We start from the raw sequence: 25,862 nt of genomic DNA, 5'->3' as shown, positions 1-25,862 counted from the left end.
GGTTGCAGGCTGGATCCCCAGTAGGAGGCAGCTGATCAATGATTCTGTCTCATTATTGCATCATTGATGTTTCTATCTCTCTCTCCCTTCCTCTCTGAAGTTATATATATAATCTTTAAAAAAATAAAAATAAAAAAATAAATAAAGTTACTCAAGACTTGTTGACAAGCAGGACTTAAACCTGAGCCCAGGAGGACATTCTTCATGTCCACTATAGCTTTAAAAATTTTTTAAAAAAATTTTCTTCTAGTCAAAACCGGTTTGGCTCCGTGGATGGAGCATCGGTTTGCAGACTGAAGGATCCCAGGTTTGATTCAGGTCAAGGGCATGTACCTTGGTTGCGGTCGATGTTTCTCTCGCATCGATGTTTCTAGCTCTCTATCCCTTTCTCTTCCTCTCTGTAAAAATCAATAAAATATATTTAAAAAAAATTTTTTCATTCTAACTTTCCATTCTTTCATGTATCTCAAATGTTCCTTACAGGATGCAGTTTGTTATTTTGTAAGCTCTTTGAGAAAGTTCTATTAGTGGTAAAAGCCCTGTCTGCAAATGTTATTTCACATCCTTGGTAATGGCATAGCATACAATTCTTGATTGACAGTCATTTTCTCACACTCTGCACTTTATATAGATCTACCTATCTACCTATAGATCTATATAAAGTGTGTCCATGTTAGGGACCAGTAAACTGTTAGGATACTTTTTTAAAAATTAAGGATGACTTACTAATCACAATTTTCATACGTCATATAGATTTTGAAGCTATTTTACTAGGCTCACATAGATTTAGAATTTTAATATTTTTCTGTTAAATGGGCCCTATCATCTTCATAAAATGACTTTTGTATCTCCTAATTCCTACTGTTAACATTCACTTAACCTAAATTAACACAGACATACCAGAATTTTTGTGGGCCTTGTTTCTCAGTATTTTTGTGACATACATTTTTCCACTCCTTTTGTTTTTCTTTAAAAAATTATTGGATTTGCTGGGGTGACATTAGTTAATACAATTATATAGACTTATCATGGGGAACAATTTGTACATTTTATGTGTCTAATCACGGTGCTGTACACATGAAACTAACATAAAATAATATTTACTGAATGCCAACTGTAATTGGAAAAAAAAATAAAGCTCATAGGGCAAATCAGTAAAATTTCATAAAGTTGGATGATGTGTGCACAGGTTGTTATATTATTTTGTATTCTTTGTGAATGTTTGAAACATTTCACAACATAAACAAAACCCAGTGGGTGTTATAGACATTACTCTAAAACCTTGTGATGTACACGATGAACAATACAGCAAATATTCGTTCTGCAATATTTATTACCTTCTAACAAATGCTATTCAATGGTGACATCCAATAGAAAAAAATTAGTTCAGTAGGTAAGAATTTTTTTTTTTTTTTTAAAGCCATAGTCTGGGTTTTCTGACCGATTTCAACCAGGTCACGGTCATTTTACAGACAACATGGCTGAACATCCACCCGGAAATGTGCACACGAGACTGTTTTCCTTAAGACGAGCACAGGTGAGTGATGGATGATCGACTCATAGAGCCCAGGTCACCCGGCGTTTTTGGATTTGGTTGGGTTTTGGGATATCACTATCCCTGGATTCCTGAGAGCGGACATGGACAATGCTAGGTGGATGCGGGGGGGTCTCTGGTAAGGAAATAACTTGGATAGAACTCCCAGACTGCATTCTGAAATCACTCCCTTGGCTGGCGGTTTCGGAGGGGAGACTGCGGCCTATGGCGCGCTGGTACTCCAGGAGAGAGAAGAATCCTGTGGGAGAGAGGAGCCGGGGGAGGGCGACAGAGGAACGGAAGATGTCTCATGAGATATTTCCCCCTGTGTCCGCAGAGAGACTCAGAGAGACGCCGACCCAAAGCCCAGGGATGCTCTTTTGAACCGCCCCCCCACCCCAAGACATTTGGAGGGGGGAGGTCTGATGCTTCGATGGGACAGACTAAAACTGGGGGCTGGAGAGTTTCAGTCCTTCTCTACCGACACACAACGGAGGGTTCTTGGGACATGGCATCTGAGCGAGGGATTTCTAAATGAAATGTTAAAACTCTTTCAGAGCCATTAGTCGGTAGGGCTCAGTGGATAGAGGTCGGCCTGCGGACCAAAGGGTCCCAGGTACCTTTCCGGTCAAGGGCATGTAGCCTGGTTGCAGGCTCCTCCGCAGCCTGGGCCCTGGTCAGTGGCTGGGCAGGAGGCAACCGATCGATGTGTTTCTCTCACATCGATGCTTCTCTCTGTCTTTCCCTCTCTCTCCCACTTTCCCTAAAAAATAAAATTTAAAAAATAAAAATAAAAACTAAATCAAAGGAAAAATATTCTCGGTTGAGGATAAACAAAAAAAACAAAAAGAAAACCACTTTTAGCTGAAACCGGTTTGGCTCAGTGGGTAGAGCTTCGGCCTGCAGACTGAAAGGTCCCAGGTTCGATTCCGGTCAAGGGCATGTACCTTGGTTGCGGGCACATTCCCAGTAGGGGGTGTGCAAGAGGCAGCTGATCAATGATTGTCTCTCATTGATGTTGCTAGCTCTCTATCCCTCTCTCTTCCTCTCTGTAAAAAAAAAAAAATCAATAAAATATATTAAAAAGAAAGAAAGAAAAAAAATAAAGAAAGAAAACCACTTTTAGAAAGAAGGGTGTCCAATGTTGGAGGCTGAACATTTAGTATTAGAGATTGCTTTTGTCTGATCTAAAACTGCCTTGGGGTGACACTGTACATCCCCCCCCCCCACCAACACACACACACCTACATGAACGTTCCTTGCTATGCATGCTCTTTAGTCTACCCTGAGATGGGGAGGGTGTGAAAGACGGTAGCAAAGGTGGAGATAAGGAGCTGCCCTCTTAGGCCGGCACGTTGGCTGCGTCACCCACTCCTGCTCTCCAGCTCTGTCTCTAGAGGAATTGTCATCAGAGCGTGAGGCCACTTGGATGTTAGCCCCTTACAATGCAAGGATCGGGACATTTTCCTCATTCCCTTTTCCCATCCTTTCATTCTATCCGGGAGAGGTTGGTTCTTGTTGACTCATCAAAGGCCCTCAAAACACTCACCGGAGGCAAAATGCAAGAAAATACTTATGTAGGCCGTGGAAATGTTCCAGGTTAAATGGTAGTTCAAGTAGTACACGGATTTGCCTTGCCTGAGCCTTATGTGATACAGGATGAGGGCAGAGATCAGAAGGATCCCTATTGGCCAAACAAAAGGGCGGGAGGGGGAAGACCCTTGTGAGGACCCGTGATGCTTCTACTCATCTTAACTCCCCCACAGGCCTAATTTCGAAGCCTCCACCCTTGTTTAGAGGCACCTCATCCAAGAACCTATCCCATGTCCATGGATGGTTCCATTCAGAAGCTGCATTATTGGATCCAAAAATCTGGGAAGGCCACAAGAGTTGGAAACTACGGGCGGGGCTCACCAACCAAGTCCACCTCCACGCCCGTGTGAGGGGAGCCAGGGAGTTTTACCTGTGAAGCAAGTGAGGAAGGCAGCCGTGAAGGTGACGCATGCCGTCTGAGGGAACATGTAGGTGTATTCCATTCCCAGGTAGCAGTTGTAGAAGTAGGACAAGCTGAGGACCACAAGCAGCATGGTTCTGACCACTTCCATGTCACCTGTTGGAAAGCAGGCGCTATCTTGAGAGAGAAACAGATGTTTCTTCTGGGCTCATTCCCCACCCAGGGCCTCACTTCCCTAAGTCAAAAATGGAAATGGGGCCGAAGCCGGTTTGGCTCAGTGGTAGAGCGTCGGTCTGCAGACTGAAAGGTCCCAGGTTCGATTCCGGTCAAGGGCATGTACATTGGTTGCGGGCACATCCCTGGTAGGGGGTGTGCAAGAGGCAGCTGGTCGATGTTTCTCTCTCATCGACGTTTCTAGCTCTCTATCTCTCTCCCTATCTCTCTGTAAAAAAAAAATCAATAAAAATATATTTTCAAAAAAAAAAAAGGAAATGGGGGAGGGGATTTGATAATGTAATCCAGACAGAAGCGGGTGTGTGTGTGTGTGTGTGTGTGTGTGTGTGTGTGTGTGATGAAGAAGCAGGAAACCATGAGCCGAATGGGAGGGAGAACCCAAAGAAACCGTTTCTATCTTGGTATCTCTGTAAGCTCCTTTCCTCCTCCTTCCCTTTCTCAGAACTCGTTTCTTAGGAAACACTCGCATTTCTCCTGTTCGCCTCTGCTGTCAGTCTAACCAACTTCCCTTGTTGCCTGTTGCCTTTTTTTTTTATACCCTTCTGTTCTTGCTGTGCTGGGTCACCCTGCTGCTACTGCCAAGACTTCTCAACTGTCCAGCCAGGAAATCTATGAACGTTCAATACGTCTCCAAAACATCAGAAATGGCGAGATTTTTGGACTCCGCTGTGGCTGCATTGATTATGAAAGGGGGCTCACTGCAGCCCGAGGAAATGGCACCAACAAATAATGAGTAAGCTGGTATGGTAAATGGAAGTCAAGGAAAGGTGAACCTTCCCTCTCCACCCCTCTTCCAAGGGCGGTGGTTGGCAAACTCATTAGTCAACAGAGCCCAATACCAATAGTACAATGATTGGAATTTCTTCGGAGAGCCCACATTTTTAAACTTCAACTTCTTCTAACGCTACTTCTTCAACATAGACTCACCCAGGCTGTGGTATTTTGTGGAAGAGCCACACTCAAGGGGGGCCCAAGAGCCACGTGTGGCTCGAGAGCCTCGGTTTGCCAACCACAGTCCTAGGGAATCATTCTTACCTTTTGGCCAAATAGTACTATATTTCCACGGGCTGTGGAATTTTACATTTTCTTTGGTTTCAACATTTAGTCTAACCCAGTCATCGACCAATATTCCTAATGCCAAGAAGACTAAGGAGCAAGAAGAGATGAACACGTTGATCGCCTGGAGGTTTCTAGATGTTAGGTGCATGATGGCAAGCAAAGAGTTCAAGCAGAGACCACCACCTGAATCTCACATGCCTCTCTTCGGATTTGATTAGTCATCGGAAGAAGGGGAAAATCTAGACGTTTAGTGATCCCTGAAGGCATTGGCTGGGGCGGAAGCTGAGATAGCTTATGGGACCACTCCTATATTGGGGCCAGGCTGCTGTCAGGGATGCTAACTGTCATGGAATCATCTGTTGGTTTGACCCTAGACCCTGGGTCCTGCTTCAGTGGAAGGAACAAAGGGGCCCAGGAGTTCTGAGGAAGCTATCAGCTATACAAGGAGATATGCTATCACACGCAGAGATGATTATCAGATACACGGGTAACTAAAGACTTGGAAATAAGTTAAATATGCATGACTAAGGAGGTCTTATTTTATTTTATTATTTTATAGGTATTTTTTATTGATTTCAGAGAGGAAGGGAGAGTGGGAGAGATAGAAACATCAATGATGAGCCGGGACCGGTTTGGCTCAGTGGTAGAGCGTCGGCCTGCGGACTGAAGGGTCCCGGGTTCGATTCCGGTCAAGGGCATGTACCATGGTTGTGGGCACATCCCCGGTAGGGGGTGTGCAAGAGGCAGCTAATCGATGATTCTCTCTCATCGATGTTTCTAGCTCTCTATCCCTCTTTCCTCCTCTCTGTGAAAAATCAATAAAATATATTAAAAAAAAGAAACATCAATGATGAGATAGAATCATTGATCGGCTGCCTCCTGCACGCCCCCTACTAGGGACTGAGCCCGAAACCCTGGATTGTGCCCTCTAGTTTATTTATAAAGTGCAGCCAATTATTTGTTAGAATTGCCTTTGTATCTAGGCAGAGTAAACATGTTTGATTCCTTGAAGAGGCAACCATGGTATACCCTAAGTTCAGAATCAGAGCACTGGTACTTAAATAAAATTTAAAAAATTAATTAAAGCTTTTTCCTGAACTAAGATGAAAGTCACCTCCAAAACCTCTGTCTGTCTATTTCTTCAACCTCATGGCAGAGATTGGGATTGCTGGATTTCTTTCATTGTCTCAAACACACTATGTTTTTCAGACCTCTGTACACATCTTATTACATTTTATGTATCTTTTAAAAATATATTTATTAATTTAAGAGAAGAAGGGAGAGGGAGAGAGAGATAGAAACATCAATGATGGGAGAGAAACATTGATCAGCTGCCTCCTGCATGCCCCCTACCAAGGATCGAGCCCACACCTGGGCAAGTGCCCTAACCTGGATTTGACTGTGACCTTCTGGTTCATAGATCGATGCTCAACCACTGAGCCAAGCCGGCTAGGGCGGGCGTATATCTTTTTAATTTTTTGAAACAATGCTTAATATCTTTAATCTTACAAAGAGAAACAGTTTTCAGCTCTCAAAAGAAATTTCAATCGTTGTACTGTTGATATTTGGCTCTGCTGACTAAGGAGTTTGCTGACCACTGTCCTAAACATACTGCCCAGCTCAGCCTGGCCTTCCCGAGAAAGAACACACAGGAGGCCACTCTGGCTCATGTATTTTACCACATTAGCTTTAAGACTTGTTCCCTGAATGTAGGCCACTGGTAGGGTTTAGAGAAGGTCATATCCAAACCAATTACTGCCTTAAAATTGTATTGGGAATTACAGAGCACATAGTCCCTGAAGGGTTCATGTGTGATGGAGAATCACAGAAAGGAAGAGGCTTCAGATAGACTTGGAAAAGCTGCAGGAGTGGAATGCTTCACATATGGGCTGCTATAACAAAGGATGCGGGCCTAACTGGTTTGGCTCAGTGCCCTGACTGGGGATTGGACCAGGGACCCTGCTAGTCTACAGGCTCACGCTCTATCCACTGAGCCAAACCAGCTAGGGCTCCACTACTGCCCCTTGTTTCACCTCAGTTCCCACCGCCTCCGCTATTCCTTCCTCCTCCCTCCTCTTCCTCCTTTCCCTTCTCTCGTGAGACCTTTCCGCCATCCTTCACACAACACTCAGAGCCATTTTCATTTCTGTACATGAAACCTCAACACAAGGTTTGTACTAGAGCCTAAGCTGAATGGGGAAAACAACTGACACAAAAGATTCCCTAAATCTAGAAGCAAAACAATAATGCCTTTTGAACATAGTACATACCCACAGGAGTTTCTAAAACCTACTGTGCTCGTTTTCTAGAGCTGCTGGAACCAAGGACCACAAATGGTTTGCTTCAGACAACAAAAGATTATTGTCTCACAGTCTGATTTCATCTGAATTTCCTGAAGTTTGAAAAGACTCTATTTCCAAATAAGGTCATATTACGTGTCGTTGGGGATTTAGGACGTACTCATATCTTGCTTTGGAGGGCACAGTTACACCCATAATTCACCTCTCATAAATTACTCTAGAGCCCTGGCTTAGTTACACTTTGTATCTCAATTGAGAATAAACGTGCTGTCAGCTAGATGGCAATGTTTGTCTTATTCCCTGTAATTCTTGTGGGTTCATTTTAGGTTTAAGATACATATTATTATAATTTTACTAGAGGACTGGTGCACAAAATTTTGTGCACTGGGGGTGGTGAAAAGCAGGGACATGTGGGCACTAATAAACAGTAAAAATAAACGATATTGGCAAGGTGGGGGCCCTCAGCCCAGCCTGTGCCCTCTCACAGTCTGGGACCCCTTGCTCGTTACCACCCGCCTACAGCAGAGGTGGGAGAGGCTCCTACCACCACCACTGTGCTCGCCAGCCATGAACTTGGCTTCTGGCTGAGCGGTGCTCCCCCTGTGGGAGCGCACTGACCACCAGGGGGGCAGCTCCTGTGTTGAGTGTCTTCCCCCTGGTGGCCAGTGCATGTCATAGCGACCAGTCATTTGCATATTAGGGTTTTATTATATAGGATTTCCCCCAAGAGTATTTACCTGTAAATGGGAGATTATCTCATCCATAAAACTCCCCGTACTCTGGCAGATGGTAAATAAAATATGAGCCCTACAGCAAGCATGTGCTCTGTAATTCCCAGGGGCTTGACCTGATCGAAAGAATCATCACTCAAGCAAAGGTCAGGGCATCTGTCTGATGCTCATGCTGATGAATTCCTCACCAATCCACTCTTTGGTCTCTTTTTCAAGCGTTTCCCTCTCTAGTGCAAGTCGAGTGATCCCTTGTCAACCCGTGATGTGGAGACTTTAAATGATGTTGATGGCTTCGCCTCTTGCCAATATCATTTATTTTTATTGTTTATTAGTGCCCACATGTCCCTGCTTTTCGCCACAAAGAAAATCAAGTGTGAAGTTAAGAGCAAGATTCATCGACTGAGATTTCCTCAAGCAACGCACAGAAAAATGACCTTCATAATCAGTACAGGTGATGCTGTTGTACCTGCCGAATAATGCGTATTTATTTCATTGCTTTGGAAATAGCCTTGATAGTCCCTATGTAAATTAGTGCCTAGTCTCATGTTATTATGCATGGTTCCTAGAAAGGCAACAACTAGAATTATGAATGAACTTTGGGAGTCGGGGAAGGGGGAGGTGGTTGTGAGAAAATGTTGAGTTACAAAGCAGGAACTCTATCAATGAATAGGCATTTCCTGGAGACACATGACCTTCCTTTCAATCTGAAGTATAGTATTTGGGGGAGGAATTAAACTGATTTCATTAAACCAGCTGGACCCAACTCCCTCTTGTCACCTGGGGCTAACTGTCAAACTCTATCCTGAACGAAAACAACAATGACTTTAGGTTGGCCAGATAAATAATTTTTTTTATTTGAGTTGGTCATAGGTGCCATCTTTCAGGTAGAAGGCATAGAGTACAATGGAGAGAATGGCCCTTCCAAAAGATTTCGTTTGTGGTGTTGTAAGTGGGGGTATGGTCCAGCCACAGTGTTGCGTACTGTATTTGTTTTGCTTCTTAATCTTGGCAATGATTCTGTGGAGCTGGGTGTCTCAGGTTGGGCTCCTAAGACAGTTGGCTATGAGATAAAATTTGGAAAGTAAAATGCTTTTAAGAAGTGTCTTTGGGATCGAGACCTGTGGGAAAAAAGGAAAATGAAGAAAGAATGGACAGAGAGAGAATTTGAATGGTGACAGAGGCCTCTAAAATTAGTCTTTCAGAGTTATCCCAAGTTGGGCCAGATGAAAAGGTCACACAGGCCCATACTCATCAGTCATGAATGTGCACTGAGACAAGACATGACTCCGATAGGACCACTCCTCTGCAGTGCAGCAGACAAGATCCCTGAAGGGACTAACCTCTGAAAGCTGTTGCTAAAATAGTTGGGGAAGCGATTTTTCATCAAAGGGACGGCTGGGTGGTGTGTCACAGTGTCCACCATGGAAGGTAAGTTTATCATTACTTTAGACTCTAAAGTTTAGAGACACAGAGAGGTTAAGAGAAGGTCATTGTCCAGGATTGTCCTGATATCATCGTCATCATCATCCATCATCATCACAATGATAATAATAATAATAATAATAATAATAATAATAATAAATGACAGATACTATCATTCAGGACCTCCTCTAAGCCTTTCACACATGTCCTTCGAAAGCACAACAACCCTGTGGGATAGGTAGTATTATTACACACACCCTCCCCCCCCCCCCCCCTTCACAGACAAGAAACGGAGGCACAGAAAACACAAATAACTTTCCACAAGTAATACAGGTAGACCCAGGCATTAAGCCCAGTGTGGGGTCACGCTCTTACCCACTACACAGTCATGCAGCTCTCAGAATGTGAACCCAGAACGTTCTGATCATCAAGCCCATGCTATTCCTTTTAAAATAAGCTGCTTTGGCTCAGTGGATAGAGCATCGGCCTGCGGACTGAAAGGTCCCAGGTTCGATTCCAGTTGGGGCCATGTACCTTGGTTGCGGGCACATCTCCAGTAGGGGGTGTGCAGGAGGCAGCTGGTCGATGTTTCTCTCTCATCGATGTTTCTGACTCTCTATCCCTCTCTCTTCCTCTCTGTAAAAAAAAAAAAAATGAATAAAATATATTTAAAATAAATAAAAAATGAATAAAATAAAATAAGCTGGTTTGTTTCTTTCTCCCTCTCCCTTTCTCTCTGGGGGGGAGGGGAGGGGGGAGAGAGAAAGAAAAAATATTTATACACATATATTTGACAGAGAAAGAAAAAAAAAATTAGTTTTAACCACACAACAAAGTTAAATTGACGATTCCGTGACGGCTAATCATTTGTAAGAAACAACAGATGCCCTTGCAATGAAGATGTATCCCATGGTGGGGTTTTTAAAGCACACTTAACAAACTGAGTGATGCACGGTAATGATCGTGCTGATCTTTCAGACGTGTGTGCGGAGCTTGTAATCACTTTCCCTCTGAGGACGCCAGAGATTCCCTTAATTGGTTGATGAAGTTACTCCAGCAGGAGGCGCTCCTTCCCCACCCACCGCCAGTGGCTCCGGATGGTTCGGAGCGAAGGCCTCTGGGTGTGGAGGGCTGGAGGGGCCCCTCCGGCTCTCCCTGATCCCCGAGGGACACAGCAAGAGGCTGAGGGCACAGACTGCAGAGGAGACTTGCCTGAGATCCCAAGGACCAGGTCCGAGGCCGCCTGGAGATGAGGGCCAGTCCTTCCAGGCTGAGGCCCTGCTGCCCAGGCGGGTCTGGAACCAGGGTCTGTCTGGGAAAGGGGAGGGGAGCTGCAGGCAGGAGAGGGCTTCCCAGCAGCCCTGTTTCAGACGCTGGTGGAGGAACTGGGCCTGCCCACTGGGCGACATGAGCCAAAGGACCCCGCAGACACTGGAGTAGAGGAGAAGGAGGTCCCTGAGCCGCGTCCTGACCCGCTGAGCCATCCTGTGCTGCAGGGACCCCAGGGAAGCCTGCCTGTCCAGGCCACAGGTCCGGTGGGCGCTCCTCCTGCCAGGGCGTGGCTGGAGAACAGCTGGTCCCACTGCTCCCTGCTGGGCTCGGCAGTTTAAGAGTCTCCCAGGCCCAAGCTCATGACCAAAGTCACCTGATCCTAAAGCGTTGCTATTTCTGTTAATGCGGTGATGACCTCAGTGTCGCTAAGAAAAGACAAGAGTTTAGCCCTGGCTGTTTTATAGATGAAAGTTAGGTTCCATCACTCTCCAGAGTATCTCTATTCCTTTAAATACAAATCAAAATACTCACTGTTGCCTGTCAAGTCCAGGGCTGTGGGGCCCAGCCCTCTGCCGGTTGGTCCTTCCTCGGAGGCCCTTCTGCTGAGATGGGAGCTGAACGTGGCCCAGCCCCTTGCCTGGGGCCTGTCTTTGGGCCCCACGCCAGTGGGTAGCGGAAGCTGAGCTCACACCGGTCAAATGTGGCTCCTCTGGACTCCTCCGGTTCCTAGCTCACCGGAGCCGGAGACAGCTGGTGAACATTCTTGGCGTCCCCGCCGCCGGCAGATTCTTGAAGGAAGATATTAAGTTGGCTCAGCTGTGCCATTTCTAGGCCAAGATAGCAAACTTGCATAGCTAAGGACTCTTGGCTGTCTGTGGCACTGCTTCTTGACAGTGAAAGATGCATTTTTAGTTTAATAGCTGGAAGCTATGATTTGCAGAGATGCATGAGGGGGAGGAGGAGGAGGAAGAGGAGGAGAGGAGGAGAAGAAGGAGGAGGATGAGGAGGAGGAGAAGAAGGAGGAGGAGGAGGAGGAGAAGGAAGGGGAGAAGGAGAAGGAGGGGGAGGAGGAGGAGGGAGAGGAGGAGGAGGGGGAGGAGGAGGAGACTGTCCCAGAGCTGAGTTCCGTGCACCAAAGCCTGCCAGCCGGCCTCATTTGTATCATCAGCAGCCTCAATACAGGCTTACGAAGCTTGGCTCTCCCCAGCCTGCGAAGTTCAGCTAAAGCAAGAGGAACCAAAGACAGGAAGAGGAGGAAAGAGTCACGTGTTTTGAGGGCTTCAGGCTGGGCGGTTGCTATCACCATTCCCAGTTTTGAGACGAGACTCTGAGGCTCAGAGAAGTGAGGTCACTGGTCAGAGAGCAAGCGGGTCTAGCAGGTGCTGAGACCAGTAGTCGGCAAACTCATTAGTCAACAGAGCCAAATACCAACAGTACAACGATTGAAATTTCTTTGGAGAGCCAAATTTTTTGAACTTCAACTTCTTCTAACGCCACTTCTTCAAAATAGACTCGTGGAAGAGCCACACTCAAGGGGCCCAAGAGCTGCATGTGGCTCATGAGCTGCAGTTTGCCGGTCACGGGCTTAGACAGTCCAGGACCGGGAAAGAGGGCAGAGGCCCAAAGGGCAGGTGGCAGATATTGTGGGCTTGAGGGATGTGTGTGTGTGTGTGTGTGTGTGTGTGTGTGTGTGTGTGTGTGTGAAGACGCAGGAGCCATTTCCCTCTGATTCCTGGGTTGCACCAGGGTCCCTCCCCAGAGTGTGTGCCCTGGGCTGCCACCAGGGGGCGCTGGTAAAACCAAGCCAGCAGGAGCTTGTGTGAATTTTTAGCCTTCTTTCATTATAGAAATGTTCAAACATGCATGCAAGTAGAAAGAGCCGTCACAGCGGTCCATTTAACCCTTATGTGCGCCTCTCCCGTGCCCGCCTCACTTCCTCCAGGAGATAGTAAACCAAACCCCAGCATTGCCGTCATTGTACCTGAACGGACTTCAGCAATTCATGTAGAACAACTAGACATGTTGGGGCCATAACTGCAATTCTACAATTATACCTGGCAACATTTCCAACACAACTGTAATGTCAGCGAATACTTGCTCACGGTCAAACCCCTTGGTTTCCTCTAACAAACGAACAAGAGTCCTGCGGCGGCTGCTTCGCTCAGGCTGCACACAGGGTTTCCGCTCGGCGGGGTTCCCTTGAAACCTGTCCCATTTCCCGCATCCCCTCTCCCGGGCCGGTTATCTGGCGGAGGAATCTGGGTCACCTGTTCTTGTAGAAATTTCTCGCGTCCTATATTTAGCTCAGGGCGACGGTTAACTTAAATGTAACCTGGGTGCCTCACTAGAGAGCCTGTTAGATTCTCGTTTGCTGTTTTGCAGAGTCATAGATGGCACTGTGTTCTTATTACATGTGTCTGGAGTTTTTTTTTTTTCCAGTGTTGCATCTAAATGGGGGCTTTTAGATAGAAAATCTGGGTAAGTGAAATAAATAATGATGATGATAACAGTACAATAATAATAGTAGTGATTATGTACTAGGTGTACCGGTTAATAATGCGGATTTTTTTTTTTTTTTTTTTTACTAGATGGGGTTACACATACACTGAATGACCAGATTATTATGATCTTTAAACACAGAATAATCTGGCCACTCAGTGTGTGCATATATATATATATATATATAGGCCTGGTGCATGAGTTTGTGCATGGGTGGGGTCCGGCCAGCCTGGCCAGAGGGAGGGGACATGGGCAGTTGACTTGCCTGCCTGATGGTCGAACTCCTGGTGGAAGGGGCAATTTGCATATTAGCCTTTTATTATATAGGATATACACTGAGTGGCCAGATTATTATGCATTCAGAGATCATAATAACCTGGCCATTCAGTGTATGTTGATATATATGCGATTTGATGTGTATACTATGTTGTTGTATTGACAACAAGCTTCAAAACTTCATCTGCCAAATTTTCTGAAGGTGTTAGCATCATAGGTATTTTTACGCTTAGAAATGTCCAATTTCGTGCCAAAAAAAGGGCATTTGCGGGAAGTTTTAATTCATTATTTTGAAGAAAAGTGCTAGCAATGGACATTACTTTGGATGAAACACTTTTGATGTTTCTCTTGGAAATGACTGTGTTTTCTCTGATTACAAAATCTGCATTTTTAACCGCTTAATGGCTAATCCGCATTTTTAACCTGCACACCTAGCATTGAAGGTTCCTTGTGCCAGGCACTTTGCCTAAGGCTGCACAGAGCTGTTTTCCTTCCAGTGCATCCTTGGGTTATTGGGGGAACGAGTGGATGAGCAGAGGGACTGACTTCACGGCTTGCCCAGGGCACACAGCTGGTACGTGATGAAGCGAGGATTGAGCCCCGGTCGGCCTCATCCCCAAACCCAGGTTCTCCAATCTGCTGTGGGGTTTGGGGACTCCAGCCCAAGAAGGCAGCTCAACTAGAGAAGCCAGGGAACATAAAGGACAGAGGAAGAGAGGGTACCCCACAGCCTGGGCTCCTGAAGGACACCAACGATGGCCTCTTTAGGGAAGACTGCAGGCGAGCAGGTGTGTGCGGTGAGCGGTATGCTGGGTAGGAGGGATGGTGCCCCTGAGCCTGTCCCTCTTCGGAATAGACATACCTGGAGCCTGGCAGGGCTGCTAAGGGACAATAGGACCGATTGATGGGGTGGCTCCTGGCTGCTTGGGGGCTCCTGGCAGGCCTAGGTCTCCCCCAAAAACCCCCAGAGGAAGGAGAAAGCTACATCTCAGACCATATGTGAACCAATTCTCAGAATAAGATGCCAGGGTCGGCAAACTCATTAGTCCACAGAGCCAAATATATCAACAGCACAGTGGTTGGAATTTCTTTGGAGAGCCACATCTTTCAAACTTCAACTTCTTCTGGCGCCACTTCTTCAAAATAGACTCGCCCAGGCCGTGGTATTTTGTGGAAGAGCCACACTCCAGGGGCCAAAGAGCCGCATGTGCCTTGCGAGCCAGGGTTTGGGGACCCTAGTGCTCACTGTTGGGACCCTCCGGCAGGGTTAATCTGCCCCAAGACAAAAGGTGCCTGTTAGCCCTCGTAAATGTATGCAAATATACTTCTTACATCCAGGGTTCAGACTCCAAGACGTGTGTAAACAATTTTTGCATCTGAAGCTTCCTCTAAAAGCCCGAGCGTGAAGATTCAATTTAAGCAATCAGCCCATTTGTAGAGAGAAATCACGAATCAGTTACACTAAATGGAGCTGTGAATAGGGACTCAGCCCTGCCACTCAGCTCAATCAGAGGATTCGGTTCTGAGGGAAGCAGGAAAACAGGGGGAGAGATGCCACCGGAGTTCCAGCGCAGGTACAACCCGCCCTGCTCTCTATCCCTCTTCCCCAGGGAGGGAGGCAGCGGCAAAGAGCTGCCGAGGGAAGCCAGAGGGACGCATAGGTCGGGCGGAGTGGTAACAGTCTCACCAGCAGCCCACCGGACCCCCAATGGCTGAGAAATGCTCGCCTGACCAATGAGCCAGCGAGATGCACGTCAGCCTCCTGGACACCAGCTTCGCATCATCTGGTCCACACTCATGGCCGCTGTCACATCCCGTTCTCCTCAGGGCGGGGATGGATGACTTCCTGGGGAAGCAAACAGACTCAGGGTCCCAGCCCACGAGGCCCAACAACGTCCAATTCCTTTTGCGTTCTTCTTATGAATATCTAGCGAACTACAGTGACAAAATGAGAAAATGTCCGGGTGGTAGAAGAGTTTATAAAAAATGCCTGGTCAACCACATTCTTCGAAAATGTCCAAGTCCTTATGTTAGGGGCAGGGATATCATATTGGGGACCAGCTATAATTCCTGCCCCCCCCCCCCCCCCCCGGACACTCATCAGGCTCTGTTAACCGTGATTGTTCTGTTCTGATGAAAGGAAGTACATTCTAACCTGGAGGGGAGTTGTACATGGGACCTGAGAGCCCACCTGGAAATGCCGTCCATCCTCCCCTATCCGGGAGCTGCCTGTTATCACGGGAAGATGAACAACCTTGTTGGGGAAAGGAAAGGAGTCCCAGATGCCCCCTGCCCTTTGCAAACCCCCCAACCCACATGGCCTGCTTTGCCTGTAACCTGTAACCATTATACCCATTCTTATTCCTTTTGCCCAGTTCCCTACGTAATCGTCGTCCTTGTACCCCATATAAACAGCTGGATTATAGGAGAGTGGGGTAGAGCAGATTCCTGGATGACCTGCTGCTCTCCCATGCTGCTGGCATTATTGGGATAAATATATAATTCAACCCTGTCTCTACTCGATTGGCTCAAGTAGTGAGAGGAAGCCCAGGCCCATTGGTTCTCCAGTTTCAATAATAGATTAAAAAAAAAAAAAAAGACACAAACTTTTACAGATTAAAGGAGACGAAGAACTATGGTATGACAGTATAGTACGTGATCAATCTTTTCCTGCAAGAAAAGCAACGCTATAAAAAAGACATAAATTGACAAGACTGAAGTATAGGCAGTAAATTAGATTTAAGTTCTGTTATTAATAATCAATTTTCTGAAGTTAATAATGCTGTCTGCATAAAAGACAATATTTCTTCCTTAGAAATGCACACTGAAATATTTTAGGTATAAGAGGCCAGGACGCACGTAATTTATCCTCAAATAAATGTTTAGTAAAAAAGGAAAATATGTATGGTATTACATTGAGAGAGACAGCAGGTGAGAATAAAATCTTAAAAAATAGGCGAATTCAAATCTAGGGTATAGATGTAATTCTTTTCTATTGCAACTTTATAATTTTAAAATGGTTAGGTCTGATCAAATAATTGAATCGATATCCCCTCCCCGGGAAACAGACCCTTCAATCATTTTACCATTGACACTCCCTTTCGCTTAGACCACATTCCATTTTCTAAGACCAGTAACTTTCCCCTCTAGACTTGCCCAGGATCCAGACCCACCCAAGGAATTCCCCATTGAAAAAGCCCATCTGGAGTCCCTTAAGATCTCGGACTCCCCTCCCTGGCCCTGGGTGCTGGCACCATTTTGGGGCCCAGTCCATCTGGTTTTCAGATGACCGAATCTACCTATGTATATAAAAGGCTAATATGCAAAATATCCCCTCAGCGGTTCAACCAGGAGACGGTTGAGTTCGATCACTCGTTATGATGTGCACTGACCACCAGGGGGCAGCGTGGAACATAGTGGGAAGGAGAAGATGGGGAGCCAGGGAACCTGATTAGCCAGGCTGAGGGACCCTACCCTTGCACATGCACTGGGCCTCTGGTAAGTGTATAATTCTTTACCCCTTTCGTGCATTTCTCCTTTGGCGACCCTAACAGAAATTACTTCCAAATATTTTTTTAAATGGCTCATTGACTCTGTTCCCCATGCTGAGCTTCTCTGATTTTACTTCTTAGAGCCACCACCATCACCCTCACCGGCAGCCCCTCAGAGGTGCACGACAGGTGTGCTGATGAGTCTGGACGAGGAGAGGACCAGGGCACCCACCCTAAGGAGTGAAGCTGCAGCTGGGGTATTAGCCATTTAAAGCAAGGAAGTTGATATTCACCCCTACATCATCTCCAAGGGTGGAGGGGGAGGAGCAAGAGGGAAAAAAAATAACTAAAACATAGATGGGCAGGGTTTGAGATAAGCTAAATTTAGAACGCAGGTTTTTGTGTTTGTTAAAGAAAGAAGCCACCATTTTCTTTGTCTTGTCTAAATTTTGTGTTCCTTTTTTATTTTTTTAAATTTATTTTAATTTATTTTTTTAAAATTGAGGTATGATTGACGTACAAAAAAAAGCCGTACATATTTAATGTAAACATATGGATGAGCTTTCAGATAATGATATACCAACCATCATCATCTCCACATAAAACACCATAAACTTAACTTCTAAAGTTCTAAAAGTTCTACAATGTTCTCTGTGGGGGAGGGAGGGAGGGAGGCATTCACCCTGGCTCTCTGATGTGACTGGGCCACCTCCCACAGAGTCCCCCTCAGGGCCCCCCCAGGGCCCCCCAGGCTTGAGCAATGATCACAATGATCGCTGGGCCCTGCACTGGCGGCTTCCTGCCTTCCACACCTGGGTTTCGCTTGGTTTTGCCCCAGGGAGCTCTCCCCGCCTCCCGCAGGCTCTGCTTGGAGAGATTTCACCTGCTTCACCTACGGGGTGGCCTCCGCATCGCCCGCTTCTGGCGCGTTTGTGTCCCGTGTTCCAACCTAGGCAATGATTCACAACCAGAGAGCCGTGGGGCGGGAGACGCTAATTGAAATCTCGGTGCTTGCTTTGTGCATCCTGGGAGCGCGCGCGCCTGCCCGGCGAAGGGAAGAGGGGTTGTGTTTTCCAGCTCATTGATTTATCCTCATCCAGGCGCCAAATTCAGCGCCGCGTGAGTCAGCAAGCGGGGTGCACTTTTCCTGCTCCCTCGACCTCAGACTGCCAGCGCCTCCAGCTCTCCGAACGCGAAAACAGCCTGAATTGCATTTGGTGTGATCACCGTGCCTATCCTGTCAGCGGGCATGTATCGCATTTGTGCTCTGAATGGAGGGTTTGAGTGAGGCCCTCACAGTCATCTCTGCACCGTGTATTGGCTACAAAGAGAACGCCCTGCAGCTGTGGCTCAGGGCCTCATGGGATGGACCTGGATGGACCGGGGAGCCGACCTTGCTGCCCCCTCCCTTCTCGCCAAGCATACCACGACCTGCTTCCTGCTCGAGGAGGTGGCATCCTGGCTGTGCCAGGGGTTTCCCAGGAGAAGGACGGAGCAAGTGAGGAGCCAGAGGCGGTTTCCAGGCGGCACAGGCTGGGCTGCAGGGGCTGGAGCCCAGAATCTGCATTCCCCCAACTCACCCTGGCCCGTCAGGGTGCGGGCCACAGAGCTATGCTCCCCGACTCCTCCGGAAGCAGGAGGCAGCAAGAGACACACTTAGGACCAAAGACGCCGACTCACCGTCACATGGTCACACGGAAAGACACACATGCACGTGGCAGTCCCGGGGATGCACACATTCACTGCCTGCCACTGGCTCTCTTCCTCTGACTCAGCGAGAATTGTGTGAACGGTCTTATTGCCATGTATCTTCCCGGGGCGGTGGGGGTTGGGGGGAGAGAGCTGTTCACCAAACCTCTTTGTCTCGCTCCCAGTGCCTCATAGGTAGGTGAGTTCAGCTTACCTGGTGGGTGTCCCTCCCGGGAACTGTCTTCCACTCCCTCTTCCCATTCCTGCCATCGTCACGCAGATGAACTTGACGCACACGTTCTGAACTTGACGTGATAATGAACTCATGCACATTGAGGCCTGGAGACTCTGGAGCTCCCGTAGACCCCCCAGCCTCACCTGAGCTCAGACAGTCCTCCAGCCAGGAAGCCACTGCTTGAGAGCACCCGCCGTCCACCGGCACCCAATGCTGTGGAATGAATGAATGAATGGGTGCAGGAATGAATGAATGAACAAGCGAGTGAAGGAACCTTTAAGACAGGGGTCTTCAAACTACGGCCCGCGGGCCACATGCGGCCCGCAGAGGAGTCTGATCCGGCCCGCCAGGTTTTTTGGGCAGTGAGCGCAGCCAAAGTGTTACAGTAGGAATTAGTAGTTCATATAGTCCGGCCCTCCAGCTCTCTGAGGGACCGTGATCTGGCCCCCACTTTAAAAAGTTTGAGGACCCCTGCTTTAAGAGACTGCCACATGCCCTGCTTCTGCCTCTTCCCCATTTCTCCAGTCTGACCCTGAGGCTGGGCCAGGTGTCCCTTCCTGGGCACCCACAATGGCCGGACTTGTCCTCTTGGGGTCGGGGAGCTGTTGCCCTGTGTCCCCTCCCCTGCCAGGCTGGGGGCTCCATGTGGCAGGACAGTGTGGGTCTCACCCACCGCTGTTTCCAGCTCTGGTCGCGGTGCCCGGGCACAGCAGGCACCTGGTAGTCACACCACCTGACTGAATACGTTCACTGAGATTGGCTGGGACCTGGAGTCTACCAAGCTGCCCCCTCCCTTCAGTGGTTCCGATTGATTCCTGGGTTCAGACAGGGAGGGCTGTGGAGGCGAGAGGGACAGTGTGCTCTGAACGTGCAGCCCCCTGGGTTAGAGAGGAAGTACTCCGAGGGCAGCCTCTAACCTGGACCCAAAGTGGCCATTTCAGTGGTCATTTCAGTCCAGGCCTTGGGTGCAGAGAGCAGGGGTCCCCTGCACTTGCGTTCTCTCTCTCTCTCTCTCTCTCTCTCTCTCTCTCTCTCTCTCTCTCTCTCTCTTTTTAAATATATATTTTACTAATTTTTTACAGAAAGGAAGAGAGAGGGATAGAGAGCCAGAAACATCGATGAGAGAGAGACATCGATCAGCTGCCTCCTGCACACTCCCCACTGGGGATGTGCTCACAACCAGAGTACATGCCCTTGACCAGAATCAAACTTGGGACCCTTCAGTCCGCAGGCCGATGCTCTATCCACTGAGCCAAACCGGTTTCGGCTCTCGCTCTTCAGAATAAAGCCTCTGAGGCAGAAGGGACCCAGGATAAAGGCCAATCGAGGCCCAGAAAGGTGGAGGGCTCCCGGAGCCGTGCACTGCGTGTGGGTGGGAAAGCAGACCCGGACTCAGCCCAGGATCCCCTCCCCCTTTTCGCTCTCTGCAGAAGCCCAAGAGGCTCTAAGAATAGCAGCAGCCTGGCCTGGATTCTCTGAGAAAGCCCTGATTTCAAGCAGCTCTGCCGTGTGCCTGTGAGTGCGCCAGAACTCGCCAGGCTCGCCTGCAGTCCCGGGGGGAATACGTGTCCATCTGTCCCAGGCGCAGCCCAGACAGACACCCTGCGTTCTGCCTCAGGCCACGTCCCACTGACCACAGAGATCAGCTTGAGAACCCTTCCACTAGAGGGCGCTCCCCCCACCCCCACCCACCCCGTGCCTGCCAAGCTGCCAGCCGTGTCCCCTACCGGCCCCCCCCCCCAATCCCCTCCCCCTCTGACTCCTCCGGGGAAGGCCTTTCCTCTCCTCCCGTCCGTCCTCCCAGGCTCTGGAGTCCCAGCCGACAGGAGTGGGGAAGACGCTGGCCTGGGAGAGCTGCCAACCCGAGGGGCCAGGCATCCAGACCACAGTGGAGAGCCATCGCACTAAACACCACTTGACATGTTGGCAGCATCACGGACGGCGGTGCCTGTGAGAATGTAGGTCAGCGCTTGCCTGCGAGATGGAAGAGGCAGGACCGCGGGCGTGGGAGACAGAGGGAAGCAATTACAGAAACGCAAGTTCAGGAAGCATCCGCTCACGGGCACACCGTGGGCACCCCCCACGTGGAGACAGAGGACAGCCAGGAGGCGAGGGGGTGGTAACGGGTTCCCGAACGGGCCAGACGTCCAGGACAAAGGAAGGATCCAGGGAAGGGAGCAGGGCAGAAGCTTCCAGAGAGGAAGGACAGCCTTCCAGGCAAAGCCTCTCTCTGAAGCGAACCACTCACCTCCAAGCTCAAGGCCATCCACCTGGGCCCAGCCAGCGGCCCGGGAAGTCCTCTCACCTGCAGGAAAGAACATTTGTATTCATTCACCCGGCCAACATTCACAAATTGCCTGATCTGGCCAGACAGTGACTGGCCTGGGAGCTGTGGCTGGTGGCAGAAGAGGAAGAGCGTGTGTTCCCAGTGGACCCCAGCCCCGTGGGGCTGGCAGTGAAGGCAGCGAGCCTGGGAGGGGCGCTGGGTCAGTGGAGAGCATCTGGGTCAGAGGGACCCGGGCATCGGAGAGGGCAGTGCAGCAGGTGCCCAGGCCTTCCTACCCGCTAATCCCGACCTCTGCCTGGCACAGCTGGGTCCTGATGACTCAGCACAGAAGGGAGGTGAGCCCTCCCCGGGCCTCCCCTGGGCCCTACTCGCTCAGGCTGCTGCTCTGCAGAGAAACAAAAACGCCTCCACCATTTTTTAATTTTTTATTTTTTATTTTTAAGCGAGAGAAGGAGGGGATAAAAAATAGCACCCGATCAGGAAGCCGTTGAACTTCTGTGCAAACTAATGAATAAGCCAGCCCCTGACAACGTCTCCCGATTGCCGCCGACAGGATAATTGGGCCTAATTTCTTAATTTTAATGCCGTTGTTGCATTTGACTTCTGCTAATGAGATGTAAATATGTGTTTCAGGCTGGTGCATTGGTTTAATTGCAGGGTAGCCGAGCCGCGACTGGCTGGAAGGGTCGCCGTGGTTGATTCATTTTTTTAATTTTCATAGGCCCCTCGACGGTGGGAAAAAGTAAAGACCTCCGGGGTCCCCCTGGGGGGGAGGGGCTGGAGGTTTGGGGGTGCAGGGAGAAGGTTAGAGAGGAGGCTCCCCAGACCAAATCACCTCATCGGTCACACCGATCAGAACGAGGCCTAGCCCGTCTCCCAGGAAGGAGGAACAGCATGGTGTCAGGCAGGTCACAGGGCAGCTCGGCACACGGGCTGGGGCCTGGGGCTGATGGAGCAGAGACTTGGACGAGCCTTCATTCAGGTCACGGTGCTGGTGGGCGGTGGGGTCATGGGCCAAGGGTCAGGGGTCATAATATCCCTTGTTCTGGGACATCACAGGTGTGTGTAGAGGCTGCACCGCACAGACAGATTTTTGAAAGAGCCCTTGTGTGTGCAAGTTCTAGAAACCAGGAGCCGTGGTACCCCATTCAGGATCATTTTGGTGCCAGCATGAGGGTGGAGGGATGGATGCTCCTGTGGTCCTTTCCAACCCCGTTCCCAGCATCCCCCACTGCGAAGCACACGTCATTCCGGCGAACGGGGCCTCTGTGCCGAGGAGCACGCTTCTCCTCACGCGTGGGGAGCGTGCGGGCCTGCCCCGCGGCCATGGCTGCGGGCAGTGGTGGCTCTCCAGTCCTGGCCACACAGGTGAGGATGAGCGAGGCCCTTTAGGGACTATCTCCCTGGCCAAGGTCCCCTCTTCCTCTTCCTGAAAAATGGGCAGCTGGCCGACGAAGGGGGAGCCGTGACCACCCTCAGAGCCTCCGCCAGGATGGAGAGATGGGAGTTCAGGTGTTTGTAAAGGGGAATTTTGCAACGAGAGCCTGTCCACTGGGCTTTGCCTGCATCCCTGTGGGGACGCCGGTGGTTGGTCGAGGCTGGAGGAAGGTTCCCCGGCCGAGGACAGGACCAATCAGAGAAGGAGGGCTGCCCGAGGTCGCAGAGCTCCAGGTGGTCGTGGGGCTGGCACCTGCGCCTTCGGCTGTGTGAGCTGGCCGGGTCAGCTGGGAGTGGTTGGAGGGGCATCAAGAGGAGAACCCAGCTGGGGTCCTTCGGAGAGGCGGGGCCTGCGGGAGAGAACGGGCCCGCCAGCAGCTGGCACCTCAGCCCTGCCCAGGTGGTGCTTCTGCCCACAGCCCCCGTGCTGGGAGCTGGGCCTTGCACCTCACGAGATCCCGTCCCTTGGTGGCCACACCTGGGCAGCTGCCAGATGGGAGGGAAACAAAACCCAGATGCCCTGCAGTGGTAGGGACATTCTTACACCAAAACCGTGGGAGGGTGCCTGGCACGCACATCGCCTGGGCATCCGTGTTCCGTCGGATGGGCCTGCACGCACAGGGCACCTCTGCTCAGAGCCTCCGGAGCCGACTGCAGTGTGTAAACCTGGCTTGAACTTGGCCCACAATCTGGTTGCTCGCCATCTCCTTCTCTCGTGGCATCTTCCCCTCTTCCTTAGAAGGGGCCCAGCACTTCCCGAAAATCACTTCTCAGGCGAGACCCTCACCAACAGCTTTCCGACCAGATGGAGCTGCTGGCCCCGTGTCCCTCCCTTAACCTTCCTGGTTGGCAAAAAGGCGGAGTCCTTTTTTAGGCAGGAACCCAAGTCCTTTGGCTTCTTTGGTTTCCAAGGGAGATGGTGTGCTGGTCCCACGGGAACCTCTGGGCAGAGGGACTCCCCTGTCTGTCCCTGAGACACAGCAGTAGCTCAGGTGGCTGGATGCTGAAGGGGCCCGGGCTTCTGGGCGGGGAGGGAAGGGGGTGGAGAGAAGGAAGGGAGGAAGGGCGAAGCTGCCAACTGGTTGCTATGGAGACGGTTTCCCCAGCAAGTGGAGGAGACGGGGCTGTCAGTTGGCGCTAACCTTGAAGGGTGTCACCAGGAGAAAGGAAGGATGCGTGGGCACAGATGCCACATGTGACGCCTGGCCTTTACGTGGGTGGCCGAGGACGGAGGGTGGATGGGCCAGGGATGATCCCATGGCCTCGAGGGAGGGTGTAGGGAGAGGGAAGGGAGAGGGGGAAAGGGAAGAGGGAAGAGAGGCAGGGAGGAAGAAGCTGAGCACCAAGAAGGCAGGAAGGAGGGAGGGAGGGGATGGGCAGTGCCACACGGGGAGATCAGAGCAGGTTTCCTCCCATGAGGCTCTCTCCAGACCCCATTGTCCTCGTCCCCCTTTGCGGTGAGGACACGAGATGGAGACCTAGAGGGACTCATCCTCAGTCTCAGGTCAGTAAGGGTCGGGGCTGGGGCTGAAATGCAGGTTTTCTGACTCCAAAATCCACACTCATTCTCCCACGGAGGATCCCCTGAATCGCTCCAGTGACTCAGGTCTCAGGGGGGCAGGGGGTGTAGAGGCTACGGGGGGCTCCAATTCAAGTCAAGAAGAGCCCCCCCTTTCCAAACACCCACCCTCTTCTTTCATCACATGACTTCCCAATAGTTGGGGAACATGGGGAAGGAGGTCGAAGAGCAGGTGAGCCCAGAGGACTGAGAGGGGCTTCAGGGAGTGAAACTGGCTGTGGGGTCAGGGACGGAGGCTCTGGAGCTCCGGTGACCCTGCCAGGGGACAGGCACTGCCGGCCCGCCCATGGTCCCTGGTCCCGGGACCTACTGAGACCTACATGCTGAGTCAGGCCCGATCTCGCTGGCTGCTGAGCATCTGCTGAGACAGGAAGTGCCGGCGATAATGACCTTCCTAGAGCCGGGTTATTTCTGTCCTCAGCGGGAGCGCACATCAGGAGAGGCAGCGTCCACAAATAGCAAAAGCAATTAGCGGGCGGGCTGCTCGGGCCCCTCATTGCTGTGGGCGGATCAGGCCCGGGCCCGGTAAGCCTCGGCCCGGTGTCTGCACGCGTGGGAGGTGGGGCCCTCACCCAGGGTCCAGGCAGGACCACCACGGTCAAGGGCATCGTCTCCTTTAGGACTGGGAGGGCCTGGGCTGGCTGAAGATGTCCCGCCCGACACAAACTCCATGGCTCCCGAGGTGGGCCAGGAGGTCCGGGAGGGCATGTTGAGTGAGCTGAGCCGGGCGGCCAGCTGCCTCTGCCAAAAGCAGCCTGGGCCACGGGGTGCGAGACATGGGTCGGGTCCGGGGCAGGGCCCAGTCTGAGATAGAAGACAGGGTCCCAGGTCTGGAGCATCCCCTGCTGAGAGGCCCGGGAAACCCCAGTTGGCCTAGAGCTGCCCGTCGCCGTGCCCCATCACGAAGGCAGGGTTGAATCCTATGAGGCGATGATGGAGAAGGTTGGCCAGCCAAGAAGACGGGGTGCTTACAAGCATCCAATCCAGGTGCGGGGGGGACAGGATCCTAAAGGGGACGGGGCTGGGGTGCTAGGTGCAGCCCCGGGGGGGCCCGCAGACGTCAGCTCTTGCCCTTAGTTATCAGGCGACGAGAGGACGTTGATGAGATGATGTTTTGACTCCCGAGAAAGTGGGGTGCCACTTGCTGTTGTATGTGTCTCGGGCCAACCCCAAACGGCTGCCCTGCTCTCATTCTCCGGGCCACACGAACGTCTCAGCGGCGTCCCTATTTTTGGCGATGACAAAGTGGCACCGCCGCCGCTCTCACCGGCCAAGGCGCAGAGACGCCCCGTGCTGCAGGCTCCGCCCCGAGCTGCAGTTGTGAGCGGCAGAGACAGAACACTGGAGACCAGCTAGAATTGTAAGAAATATTCATCATGCTAACTGTGATTTTTGTTGTTGTTCTGAATAAAGAAGGCACATTCTGTCGAAACTGGTTTGGCTCAGTGGATAGAGCGTCGGTCTGTGGACTGGAAGGTCCCAGGTTCGATTCCGGTCAAGGGCATGTACATTGGTTGCGGGCACATCCCCAGTAGGGGGCGTGCAGGAGGCAGCTGGTTGATGTTTCTCTCTCATCGATGTTTCTAGCTCTCTATCCCTCTCTCTTCCTCTCTGTGAAAAATCAATAAAATATATTAAAAAAAGAAGAAGAAGAAAAGAAAAGAAAGAATAAAGAAGGCACATTCTAACCTGGCGGGGAGTTGCACGGGAGTTGCAGGCGGAGCTCTGGGAGCCGCCGAGTATCCTGGGGAGATGAACAACCTTGTTGCAGAAACCAGAGGCACCAGTCCTTTGCAAAACCCCAGGCCTTTGCAAACAAACCCCCAGCCCACATCGCCTGCAAACTGCACACCCACTGTGCAC

General features: G+C 50.4%; 1 protein-coding gene across 1 annotated transcript; it reads right to left on the bottom strand.

Annotated features, from left to right (window-relative positions):
- Window positions 1–434: 434 nt before the first annotated feature.
- On the bottom strand, window positions 435–11,189 carry TMEM225 (transmembrane protein 225). Its single transcript, XM_084868404.1, has 4 exons — window positions 11,038–11,189; window positions 3,498–3,644; window positions 3,084–3,218; window positions 435–1,793 (listed from the first exon to the last, which is right to left on the bottom strand). Exons 2-4 carry the CDS (start codon window positions 3,637–3,639, stop codon window positions 1,558–1,560), a joined length of 513 nt encoding a protein of 170 aa, XP_084724530.1. The 5' UTR covers window positions 3,640–3,644; window positions 11,038–11,189; the 3' UTR covers window positions 435–1,557.
- Window positions 11,190–25,862: the final 14,673 nt, after the last annotated feature.

The sequence above is a fragment of the Pipistrellus hanaki genome, assembly GCF_964339955.1.
Source record: "Pipistrellus hanaki genome assembly, chromosome: 19".
NCBI lineage: Eukaryota > Metazoa > Chordata > Mammalia > Chiroptera > Vespertilionidae > Pipistrellus > Pipistrellus hanaki.
This window is presented reverse-complemented; position numbering and strand designations above follow the sequence as displayed.

What these genes read in the sequence shown, in the direction of transcription:
- TMEM225 (XM_084868404.1), bottom strand. Translation starts at nt 3,639, where the DNA reads ATGGAAGTGGTCAGAACCATGCTGCTTGTGGTCCTCAGCTTGTCCTAC. An exon ending in CTTCCTCACTTGCTTCACAG is followed by an intron (nt 3,219 to 3,497) that starts GTAAAACTCCCT and finishes TTTGGCCAATAG; the next exon opens with GGATCCTTCTGATCTCTGCC. An exon ending in TTTCTTGCATTTTGCCTCCG is followed by an intron (nt 1,794 to 3,083) that starts GTGAGTGTTTTG and finishes TCTCTCCCACAG; the next exon opens with GATTCTTCTCTCTCCTGGAG.